Source organism: Apteryx mantelli, chromosome 2, assembly GCF_036417845.1.
Source record: "Apteryx mantelli isolate bAptMan1 chromosome 2, bAptMan1.hap1, whole genome shotgun sequence".
NCBI classification, from domain to species: domain Eukaryota; kingdom Metazoa; phylum Chordata; class Aves; order Apterygiformes; family Apterygidae; genus Apteryx; species Apteryx mantelli.
Window position 1 is genome coordinate 137,593,879 of NC_089979.1, and position 12,868 is coordinate 137,606,746.

Here is a 12,868-nt window from a genome sequence, read left to right on the forward strand (position 1 = left end):
CTCTTGTTCTTTTTATCCTTTTTTGGTGATTACCTCTTTGTCATTATTTTGCTTCTCACGTCTTTTCTGCTTTCTTCTGCTCTGTCAGATCATCCTTTGTTGAAATTATCTTGATCTTAGATGCTCTGGACGATATCATTGTTAACAGTATCATTCCGAACTGAAGCATTAAATAAATAAATAAATAAATAAAGCTGTCCTATGTGAGCACACTGTGAGAGAAGTAAATGGGTTAGGAAGGGATATAAATTTGAATGCTGAACCTGAGCATGTTATGAGCTCATCAGAGTTATGTTGCCTTCTGCTATGGCAACATTAAGTTGATGAATGCCAGTGTCATGTTACTGGTATTTTGTTACATATTAAGTACTGTTTTACAGAAATTAACTAGGTCAGATACCTTAATTTTGTTATAATCCCTGTGTTTCTGGGCTACGTGTTCATAAAACATTTCAATAAGCTTATATCAAGTTTAATATAAGCTTATAGTCATTACACATAATTAGAAACATTTACCCTTTGCTTCTTAATAATACATTGCATTTAGCTTCGTGTGATATCTTTGTAATTTGAAGCATAGGTGGCTGAAAAGGTATTTTAGTAAGTCATTTGATTCATCTCTTCTGCAATTTTTTTTTTCCCCCCTAAGCTGTAGTATGATGGATTGGAAAGGTAAGTGATTCTTTCTCCAAAGGTTATTGATTGTTAGCAGGTTTTCTGGCAGAAATGATTTAAGCCTAGGTATATGGAGAGACGTAACTAGAGATGGGGACATCATCTGGAATGTGGAAACAGATTTTAGTAAGGAAATTCTTGGTGAACTTGCCAGGAATAGCTAATGATTGATGATGTTGACAGGCAAATGATGATTGCTCTGATGATGATGATAAGTAAATAACAAAGTTTTTTTTAATAAAAACTAGAGGCTTTACTAGTATCATACTTATATTAATTGTCCATACTGGCTACTAACCTGTAATTGTCCTTACATGGGATAAATCAATAAAACACATACTCTTTAAGAACTTCCTGTACATAGTGTCCCATTTTATAATAGATGTATCATAGAGATGCATGTTTCTATAGAGGAGAAAGGTACTGAAAGTTTGATCTTGGATATAGGTAAAGGGAAGTACATTTAACTCGGAGTATGCTCACATTATGATCATTGTGTGATTACATCTCATACAGCTTTAAGGGAACTGGCTTAAGTAAGCTACCGAGAGTAAATTTTTCACAGAAGGGAATTCAGTATGCAGTAAACTGTACTTTTATCTCTATCCCCAATCCGGTGGGTGTAAGTAAAGGAGCCATAGTAGCAACTTTGACTTCAGTGTAGACAATGCCTTCCCTTGGCAGAGACATCTTCAGTATATTTGATAGTGACCTGTAAGATGAAGGGGAAAAAAGATTTTCACTTCAGTTAGAGAGATCTGCTTAGACTATACTGAGGTGAGAGAGCCAAATAACTAACAGGAGAGGAATAGGCACTGGGAATGGGTTCTTATTAAAGATCCTGTGGTTGTTCTGTCATCTTCTATCCTTGTCACTGAAGTTTTTCAGTGATTATTTTTAAGATGTTCTTCTAAAAAAAATTACAAAGATGCAAAAAGACTTGTTTTTACTTAAATTGTTATTTGAATTATAAAGAGATGCTACTCAACCAACCTGAATATAATTTTTTGAGAAAGGAAAGGGTAACCAAAGAAGACCTATGTGTGCTGGTGTACTGATCATGCCTCTGTTAAAATAAAGTAAGTTAACTGTCTCAGTTGTTGCTGTAAATGCCATCTGCTGTGCCATATTGTTAAAAAAAACAAATATACTGACATTTTCTCTTAAAGATTCCCATCTTCTTAGGCCATACGCACAGTCCTGAAACTTTGTGTTCATCCTCATAGCAACCTGCATAAGTTTGTATTTTCAGTGGATTTTTTATTGATATAAGTATGTTTTGGAAGAGTATTCAAAACAAACACAAGAGAATTATTTTGAGTAAAATATTCTTATAATAGCAAAATTTATTTGGCCTGTGTCAGGAACTGGTGCCTTATCTATGCAATATCTTTGGATATTTAACCAGGAGTTTGCAGCAGAATGTTAATTGATGGCTAAAAATACTGTGAATGTTAGAAATGCATTTAAGACTGACTGGGAAATAGCAGGAAAAAAGCAAGTTAATTCAACTTACTTTGGCAAATTTTTTACTTATTTAACATGCTCTTTATCTTATTTGGTCTGGTCCTTGGTAATTTCAGATTTTTTTTGTGGTATTCTTTGTATAACAATGAATCTGAAGGTATGTTGTCTTTTATTTTTGCTGGTTTGTTGGCTTTCTATAAGAGTTTTATTTTTTATACAGACATTACATATTTTTAAAGACATACTTTCTTTATTTTCAGACAAAATACTTTAAAGTTTCAAACAAGGATAATCCATGACAGTGTTTTTTTGCTGTTTACTATTCACAAAACTTTAATTACCTTTCCACTTTGCATTTTTTATTTTAACTTTTCTGCACAACTGAAGGTACTTGACTTGGTAAAAACAGTGATCTCAAAGTACTGTAAACCTTTGAATTCCTTTCTACTTGTTATTCCTCCCACTTCATTTATGTTTATGTATGTAACTTTTCAGTCAGTGTTTCCAAAATTACATTCATCCACTACTAAGTATAGAATCCTAGATATTAGAGGAGAGAGGAAACTTACCTGAGCAAATTTTCTCTGTCAGTGCGGAGTAATTCTATATAAAGAAAATATTGACAGCAGAGACAATGGATGAAGCTTAGCTTTGGCCTACCTTTTCTCCTGTTGAAGTCATGAAAATCTTTAAGAACAGAGTTAGGCCAGTGCTTTTAAAAGTTATCGAAACTTTTTTTTAAAAAAAACAAACAAACACACACCACCACCACCACCAACAAAAGACAAGTTATGAGAGGGATCTCAAGGCAATGGAGGGCTCAGGTGACTGCGAGTTACGTGTTCATGAACGGCTACAGTCTCTGTTTGAATGAACGTGACTTCTGCAGTATCTGATGGCCAGGTTGAGTACATGTGTCCCCCTAAAGGAGCTTGAACTTGCTTCTTACTTTCCCACCCTGATCCATTAAATCCAGCAAAGAGTTGCCCTATGCCAGCTTTGATAATGAATCAAAGAGGTAGAGGATTAAATCCCTTCAAGCTAAGGAAGAGCTAGAATTCACATCTAATGTATTTATAGTAAAAAGGAAAGGACTTGGGATGCATCAAGCAAGAATCATTAGAACATAGCTCTTCAGGAATGTAAATTGATCCTTATGAGCTTTTCCTTCACCTGATATCCATGTGTAGTACATCTCTCCTGTACTCTCTGCCTCTCATCAGAGTATTGTTTTTCATTTACAGTCAATATTTCCCATAAAGTCTCTTAAGAAATTAATGAGATAAATGAGTTCATTAATGGGAAAAGTATTTAATAGTGGCAAAATGAAGGCTTGTTATAGCAGTGCAGCAAGAGACCTGTTTAATGGAACCATATTCAGACACAGAGATGGCTTGGATGGAAACAATTTTTTTTTAAATTTTGATCTCCACTGCTAGAGGATTTATGTGAGTAGTACTTAAAACATATTAGTTCTCCAGAACACCGATCATGAAACAGATCTCCCAGTATAGGTTTTCAATGGCAATTGTTAAGATAAATGACCATGTCTTAACCTTAGTTAATTATGCTGTTGCTTTGCTATAATAATGGAAATAGGAGAACTAGTCTTCCTGATACATAATTAAGACAAACTTGTAGTTACTTATCAGACCTGTTGTACATCACATTACACTTCAAGCCCATGGGCATTAGGCAAGCAATATTATCCCAGACATTAGATCTTGGCCTGGAATGGAGACTTTCAAATTCTACCTCTCAGTCTGTAGCCTTTTTTCTTTTGGCTGTAATTTTTAATTCTAACTATTTAGTAATGCATTCTTAGTAGCCTTATAACATAGCTGAATGTGTAAGTAATACCGCAGTGGGAACAATCTCACCATCAGACCATGACTTTGTAATTAAGCTGTGGTTGGGAAGCAGTGACTTCTAGGCAGATGTCTTGTTAACAGCTCAGTTTTATGGACAACACATCTGTAATTTTATCAGTGACTAACTTTATACTTTGTATGACATTAATGTTTCCAAAGTCCCAACATCTGCAATACTATGATAAGTAATCAAAGATTGCATCAAAATGGAATTATGGCAGGATTCTCAGCAAAAATAGTGGAAAATTAGAACCCTTAATGTAGAGTGTCAGCACATTCAACCCAGGCAAACATAAAAACCCTCTATAAAGGTAATACAAATTGAAGAGGCTTCATATAAGCAAGAATAATTTAAATTTATTTTAAACAAGATTACTGAAAACCGTGAACCTTCAGGCAATTTCTTACTCTATAAACTGGAATAAAAAATTAACAAGGATGGAAATATCCTTAATGCATAATGCCCCAAATGGCCAATTCTGCTTATGATATTCAAAAATATATAGAAAGTAGAGAAGAAACTTTCCATCTTTCCCTTCCCCAGTCTACAATGTCAACCTTAAGCCATTTTTTATGGTGATTGACACGTTACTTCATCCAATACCTTGTTGGCTGCAAAAGGTAGTCTGAATTCACCTAACTGAAATTATGATGTGAAGATTGTTGCCAAGCCCTTGCATTTTAGTTTATGTATACATATATGTATGTATTTAATATATACGATTACATTCATGTGGAGATCAGGTGTACCAAAACTAGCGAAGCAATAGAGAATATCAGCAAGTGTTTTGTACAACTACATTGCTTGACAGTTTTTGATAGCATTACCTCTAAATGTTGAAAAGCTTTAAGTAGAATTGTCGGGGTTGTTTCTTTGTGGGTCTTGGGAACAATAGGTGCTAGTGAACATTTTAGCAACTGCTTTTTACTATTAGTCCAAACACATGATCACCAAGAACAAAAATTAAGGAATCATATTTAGAACAGAAAAAAGCAAAACAGCTTACTGCTACTGCTGCAAATCTTCAGCAAGTGCAAGAACCTTCATCATGTATAATCCAAGACCATGGAATGAACATACAATGTTATATAAAGAGTAAACACTGAATACAAACAAACAAAAAAGTACTTTCTGCAGATATGTTAACTTTACTCTAATCCAAAATGGTTAATGGTTGATAACCAAGCTATTAAAGCTCATTAGAATGCTCAAGCATATGTCATAAATTCAGATGAACTGAAAGAAGGCTGAAGTATTAGGAAAACCAAAATACATCTTGTTAACTTGCATTTCTATCAGTAAGTGATGGGATTAAAATACTGAAGAGACTGAAAGTAATTAAATAGTTAACATCAAAATAGATACGGTTATCATACAAATCCATAATGAATTGCGTAATTCTCACCATCCATTTGGCTAATGTAGCCTGTCAGACAAAATTTGCCTTTCACATCGTTTAGAAGTTCTATGTGAGGGCAGAAAATAAATATAAACCAAAGAAAACAATGAGGACACTGCAAGTATAGTTTTCAGTTAACAATATACATTGTGGAAATATGATGTACCCAGTGGAATATTGTAATATATTACAATCCATCTGCCTGGTAAACACTTTTCCTTTGCAGCAGCACAACTCTACATCTTGTTCATATTAACTCTACTTTTTCCCCCCCTTAGCAGTTACATAAGTTCCTAATAATTGGACAAAAGTGATAATAGACATAACAGGAAGCAAAAATGGAACACAAGAACAGGTACTATCTACCTCTTCTCTGCACTTAGATAAAGATAGAATATAGGACAGTAGGGAATTGGCAGGGGAATCCTGATTATGTGTCTTTCAGAAATAAAAATTTTTGAGGTGAACTACATGTCTTAATGATTTTATGAATTTCAAGATGCCTTTAATAAAGAAAGGTGTGGTGGTGAAGTTCCTAGATTGTATGCTTTGGTTCTCCAGTTTGGCCTTACTTTTTCAAATACATAGGGTGTTAAAATAACTGTTTACATGATACTGAACTTTAAATGCCTTCCTGTGAAGTTTTAATCCATTGAAATGGTTATTGCCTTTTCAGAAAAGATATGTAGTAAAACATTACTGATTGTGAAAGGTCTGGTTTTGCTAATGTGAAGAAGTTCACTTTCCCTGATTTGTGTGGGACAGACTGCAAGAATAAAGATCACCTCTATTGGTCTGTAGAGTTAAAATGATAGGAGGAATTCCTAGAATGTGTTGATTAAAGATCGCAGTGGGTAGGATTACTCAGTCCTTTTCCTCTCTTCCAGTTACCCTTCTGTCCCTGTACTTGTAACAGATCACGGGGAATACACATGTCATGAAAACCTCCACACCACTTGGACACATTTAATACTTCTTCTCATTGCCTTTTATAATGTATTTGTTTTGTGATAAGAAAAAAAGAAAACAAAAATGTAAAGAATTCAATAAATTAATGTGTTATACCTGCCATCAATATGTTTAACAAAATGACAAAAACTTATCTCAAAAGTAGTGCATTAATTTTAGCTGCCATGTATGCTCCTCCTTGTGTTTCCTCTATCTTTGCATTTTGCAGATGACAGCAAAGATGCATTATCTTGAATCCACTCTGAACCTCAAACGTTTTTCTCATATAGTGTGTAATTAACTTCCTTCTTTTTTTCTCACAGTCGCTTGCAATCTAATGTTACTGTGAAGGAGACAATATGGTTACTGCTGTATAACTTTTAGCTTTAACTTTGTATTAAGTAGTTAGGAACCATGGCTCTAGTGAGTTTATGCATTCCTATAATTCTACTGGCAATTGAGAAGAGGCATTAAAACCTATAAATAAAAGCCTAAGAATAAAAATCTTATTGAGCCAATTTTCATGCATTCCACACCTGTTAAAATCTCATGATTTAGATGTTTAAATATGAGAAACGAGTCAAAATAATCATCTTGGGATTGATTTGCCATGTTAGGTTCCTACATCAATGTAATTTTGTGTGAAAATGTTCGTAAGTGGCAATTTACCAATTTAGATTCCATCCTTTTGTAGAAATGCATAACCCATCCACATGAACCAAGATGAACAGCTTTAACATCTTATTAAAAGAGGACAGGTACGCAAATACTTGAAAGAATCTAAATTATTATGTTGCAAATGACATCTGATTTATTTACTGTCTCCTACAATGAGACAGGGAGCCAATCAGTTATTTTAATGATAAAATATATGGAATCTAAAATGCTTTTGGTGATATCATACACCATTAAGAACAAATGTGTATTTTTAGTAAAATTTCAAACTCAAATGAATAATTAACTTAATGGGCCTGAAACATGCTTTTTGATTTTACCAGCTCCCTAAAACTGAATTAACTCCTTGTAGGATGAGGAGCAGAACATATAATTCAATGAACATATGTTCAATTCTTTGTATTTGCCAGTTTGCCATTCTTACAAGACCGTCATTTTGTACCCTTTGGTAATGGGGGAACAGAAAAAAAATCAAAGCAGTGTGTATTTCTGTTGCTAATTCAGTTTAAGGTCTAGATAAGTACTTGACTTTAAAACCTCTGCTCCTAAGATAAAAAATGATAGAGAATTGTGATCGCAAGAACTGCAGCTTTTATTTTTAAAGAATATTTCTTTGCAATGGTGAATAAAGCTTGAAATGAAAGATAAATGCATCTTAATGGATCAGAAACCAGTAGGACAAATAAAAACAAATATAGTTGGTTTTTAGGTTTTTTTTTTTAAAAAAAACTTCCCTTGATTTAACATTTACATTACCTTATTCATAAGAATATAATTTATTGTATGTTACAAAAATTGCCTTAGGTGAAAGTCTTCTCCTGTTAAGGTCAGAAGTGTTGCCTTCAATTTCAACAGAGCTAAAATTTCACCTCTGAAATACAGTTTCACTGCAGAAGTTGTGCAGTGACAGTCCTTTCTCTGTAACAGGAAAACTGAAGTCCTTATAGCTGAGAAATGAACATGATACTTTGGAAGGAAGAAATGTGGTTAAACAAAAGGGGGAAGAAACATTAAATCTTCCTGCTTCAGGAAGAGTACATGGAAGAACGAAACATAGCTTTTAAATTCTGTCTTGCTCTACAATGAAACAGAGGCTTTAACGTTGCTTTGCTCATAAAGAAATGAAACAAAAAAAAAAACCTGCAACCACTTGAGGAGCTTCTCCCAAGCTCTTTAAAATAAAGGCATGTGATCAAATGATCAAAAGAAGCCCTAATAACTTGATAAAATATGTTACTAATTTTGAATCACCGTCATGGTGACCAGGTAAAATGTGTTAGTTTAAATTGTTTTACAGGTTCCATTTGCACAGTTACTGTATTTCATATGATGTGTCATAACTTAAGTTGTAATTTAAATTCAAACCCACAAGTTCTTAGCATCTTTGCCTACTTTGGTATTGCCCAACCCATTTGGCAGTTTTGTCTTTGGGAAATATGAAGGAATATGAGAAACTTGTGTACCAGTATTTAGTAAGTGTGTGTTGAAGGAAGAGACAGGGGAACTCAAGTTTGCCATTCCTGAAAAAGATCAGGAATAAGAACAACATGCTAGGTGGAAATACGGCCTATGTATAAAGCTTTGGGAAAATTCCGTGGTAATGCTTGCTTAATTCTAATTTTAACATTTTTGATCTCTTGTTATTTTGTTGTCTTCTATAAAGTATCAATAGCTATCTGCTTCTGTGTTGATTAGAATATGTTTCAAAATACTTATGACACAGAGTCTGGAAAATATTTAATTTTAGGCATGTTGGCAGTTCCCAACCATTTTCACTTCACAGAGCTTTTATAATAACTATATAATTTTATAGTAACTACAACACAACTGTGTGTGTTCTAATGTATAGGTAGATAATATGTAAGACTATACTGTACTCTTGTATATCCTGTTCAATAATTTTTGAAGCCGTAGTTAAAAAGCCCTTAGTTGAAGTTCAAACTCGGCACCTGTTTAATCTAGTGTATTGATATTAAAGATCATAAAGAAGAATTTTTGGGGAAAATAAAAATGGGCAAACTACTGTACTTTGTAAAATGCAATTTTCAAAGGCAGGGCAAATAATCTCAAATTTACAAAGCCATTCCCTGTTTTCACTTACAATCAGAAATTATTCCCAATAAATTGCAGACCAAACTGATTTGAGTCTTCCCAGGCAGAAAGTTAGTGCGTAGAGCTGGTGTTTGGGGTGAAATATATTGTCAGTAGAATAACTTCCTTAATTTGATAGAGAACAATTTCATCATTATTCTAACTGTGAAGGCTGTGAACAGGCGGCCTCTATCAGATGTGGTGAACACTGATAAATAAGCAGGAAATGAGAAAAGAGGAAGAAGGAGCCGTGAAGTTACTTGCTGAATGTTTTTACAGGCTTCAGGCTCAAACATGAAGAAGCTTAGGCCTGAGGGAGGCTCTCAAGAGGTGTTTAGTCCCTCCTGGTTTGAAAGCAAGGTGTTTCTGAAGAAACACTGTGTCAGGGCCCCGAGGGTGCCACCTCTATTGGAAGAGGCTTGCTAGGAAGCCTGCAGCCACACCGGTGTGAGGCGTAGGACATGTCTGAGCTACTGGCTTTTGCTGCTTTGGTGTCATCAGTCAGGCATCTCTTATCAACACAAACATGCTGCAGGAGTTATGGTAGGTAAACCGTGTTTTTAATGGAATAACCTTTTTTGCTTGAAGGCAAACATTGGTGCTGTGTACAGCTTTGTTGGAGCGCTTGGCCATTTCTGGTGCTTCTAGACCAGCAAAGGTTGATGGGCCTAGGCTTAACTTAAGCAAAAGCATTATGCTGATTCTCTGAATAAAGTAAGCTACACAAGAAAAAAGGTGTGTGTGCATATATGTATGTATACATATATATGTATTGGGGGGGGCTATAGTTGCATCCACAAAAGAAAGAATACAAGAATAAGAACCTACATAAGAATTACTATGTCATCTGGGAGTTGCGTTTTCCTCCATGCTTCTGTTTGTCTTAGCTATCCAGCAGAACTTTCAAGTTTTGGCCAGGCTTTCTTGACATGCAGAAAATTGCGCAATGAAGGCTGCAGTGTGGGGCGTGGGGGTGGGGTTGTTTGTTTGTTTGTTTGTTTTCTCCTTCTCTTAAGGATAATGGGATGTATAAAAAAAATCACGTAAAAACTCTTTGGTGCTTTTAAATATAAATGCTGAACTTGACCATTGGAGGACTTTAGATAATTTGTGATATTTTTCATATTTTATAAGGTTACAAAATGTAAATAGATGCAGAAAGTGGTTATTAGTTTACCTGTAGGTGTCAAAATTAGTTATGGTCCAATAAGTATGCAGGTTATTATGAATTTTTGTAAAGATTGAAAACCACATCAGGATTTATAATGGAATTGCTTGTAATCTATTGCTTTCTAGTGCTTATTTCACTTTAAATTGTAAAACAGTTTTGCATGTACAGCTTCTTCATTTAAGCTGACTTTTACATAATACTTAGTGTTTTGGGGGAGAGTTTTTTGGTTTGTGGGTTTTTTGTTTTGTTTTGTTTTTACTCTTTGCAAGGATTTTGGGGGAGGATGGGAAGAGAATGTGGAGGAATATGGAGGAATGTGATTTCTCCTACTGCTCGGTGTTTTCTGAGTAAGGAAAGGCAGTACAGTCTTGAGTGCTCAGTCTTCCTCATGTAAAGTTGTTGCATTTTATAAAACGAATCATAATTTTTAATGGGGGCTACATCTAAAATGCTCTGCAACTTGGTGTGTAAATTTGTCTTCAGTTAGAACATGTAACTGCATATTCAGGCACTGAATATGTCATTGTTATGTTTGCAGGCTTATTATTTCTGATGTTATGGTTTTATTTAATTTGTGTTTAGTCTGAAGCAATACAACATTAGCTCAAGGCTGATCTATATGTCTGCTCTTCTGAAGTCTTGACTTATTTTAAAATTAAATGTCTGCACCACTCTGTGAAATCCAGCTTCTTTTCTCCTATGAACTAGCAGCTTTCCAGTTCTGTGTTATGCCTAGCCTGTTTTTGTTTCCTCAGACTCACTAGAGCAGAAGCTGGGAAGCCAAATGTCTCACCTTCTAAAGGAAAAGCTCTAACTCCAGGGCCATGGTTTCTTTTTCTCCTGTTCCAAGTCCTTGGCTCACTGAACACTGCTGTGTTCAATCCAAATTGCAGCGGAAGACAGGTTGAGAGATAAAGGTTTAAATCCATTCAGGTAGAAGAAAGAACTGAATATAAGATATAGGATGTTTTGGGCAAATGCCCAAAGCACTGGGCTAGCGAGTAAAAAAAATACTAAAACTATGAGAACAGAAAGATGAAATGCTTCTCCAAAAAGCTTTATATTTAATGATACCTGAAATTCATGCTGTGCTAGTAATAGCTTTGCAGATAAGATGAGATTTAAGCACTACAATGAGAGGCCGTGTGCTCTATCTACACATATTTAGAAACTTTCTCTCTCAAGGAGAGCTTTGTGACATTTGTAATTTTAAATTTTTAATGAATTGCTGATGTCCAAGAGATTGCTATTAGTCCTGTTCTTATTCCTCTCTCTCTGCTTGCCTTCTTTCTCTCCAGATTTTGTCATAGAAATAAATGTGCAGCCATTAAGTATACCTGTTTTCTTCTGTAATGAATCTGCTACTCATTACTTGTCCAAGGTTTACTCCAGGGTTATGGCTGTTGTCCACATTTGGCCATTATGCACTTGACTGCTGTATTTAAAGACAAAACTGAGTTACATTTATTTTTGTTGTTAAGCTTTAAAAAGGTGGAGAGGATGATTGAGTAATCTGAGTTTAAGGGTTTTATGCAGTGGCTACTTAGTGAAATGACTGTCTTGTTATTTTGCAAGTAGACATTTATAACTTGAAAAAAACAAAATGGATGAGTTAAAAGACACATGTTGCTGAACTGGAGCAGTTTTGCACAATTCTGTTAGACAAAAGTTGCCCTAAAGCTATTATAGCTGACAGTGGTTAGAATATTTTAGAGGTTTGTAGAAGTTGGGGCTTCAATAGCAACATTTTTCCTGTGACAGGATTTCAGAAAAAGATTTTTCTGTGACTTTTCCCCTTATCTTAGTATTGTCTTACTGTTCTGACAGTTCCTTTCCTCATTGGCAGCTATGCCAGAGGAGATTGAGTAGCGCTGTTGGGAATGAGCATGTTCCATCAGTAACTCAGGTTTCAAGGACAAAAAAAAGTGACTTGAAATAGTCCTTGCAAACAATTCCTTCAGAAATACACTACCTAACAGCAGTCAAGGTTTGGGTCAAAGAGTATATGTTCCTGCGTGTTTGTGTTTATTTGCTGATTTTTACAGTGTTTGGTGAGAGGGTGCAGTTTGTTCTCATTTTCTTTGTGCCAGTAGCTCTCATACAGCTAGAGGAAATTATTAATCTGCATTCAAAAAAGTTATTAGCAGTTTTATTGTTGCTTTTTTAATTAGAGTTCATTTTATGTAAATCAGTTTTCTGTATTTTCATTTTCTCTCTCTTTATTCTTCCTCTAGATTCCACCAAGAAAATTAAGGATGTCTTGGAAGAATTCCATGGCAGTGGAGTGCTAGCAAAATATAATCCTGAAGGGGTAATTCTTCTTTCTTCAATGGTCAAAAATGGTGGGAAAAATATTTAAAAGTGTTGTAGCAAATCTAAGCATTTAGAAATAGAAGATTATTTATAAATCAGATATTTGGGGTGATTGGGGCTATTTGAAATATAAAAATATTTATATTTTGAAGAACTAAAGTTTATAACATCACATCCTGCAGAACTGTTGAATAATTTACACAGAAAGACAATTTCTTTTTTAAAATTAAAAAACCTGTTATGGTAAATTTAATGTA

General features: G+C 34.6%; 1 protein-coding gene across 1 annotated transcript in view; it reads left to right on the plus strand.

Moving 5' to 3' along the window:
- DGKB (diacylglycerol kinase beta) overlaps positions 1-12,868 on the plus strand; it is a 337,863-nt gene that overhangs the window by 20,141 nt on the left and 304,854 nt on the right. The window contains exon 2 of the mRNA XM_013941524.2: positions 12,533-12,609. Within this exon, the coding sequence (XP_013796978.1) occupies positions 12,533-12,609 (77 nt within the window). The remainder of the gene's footprint in view (positions 1-12,532; positions 12,610-12,868) is intronic.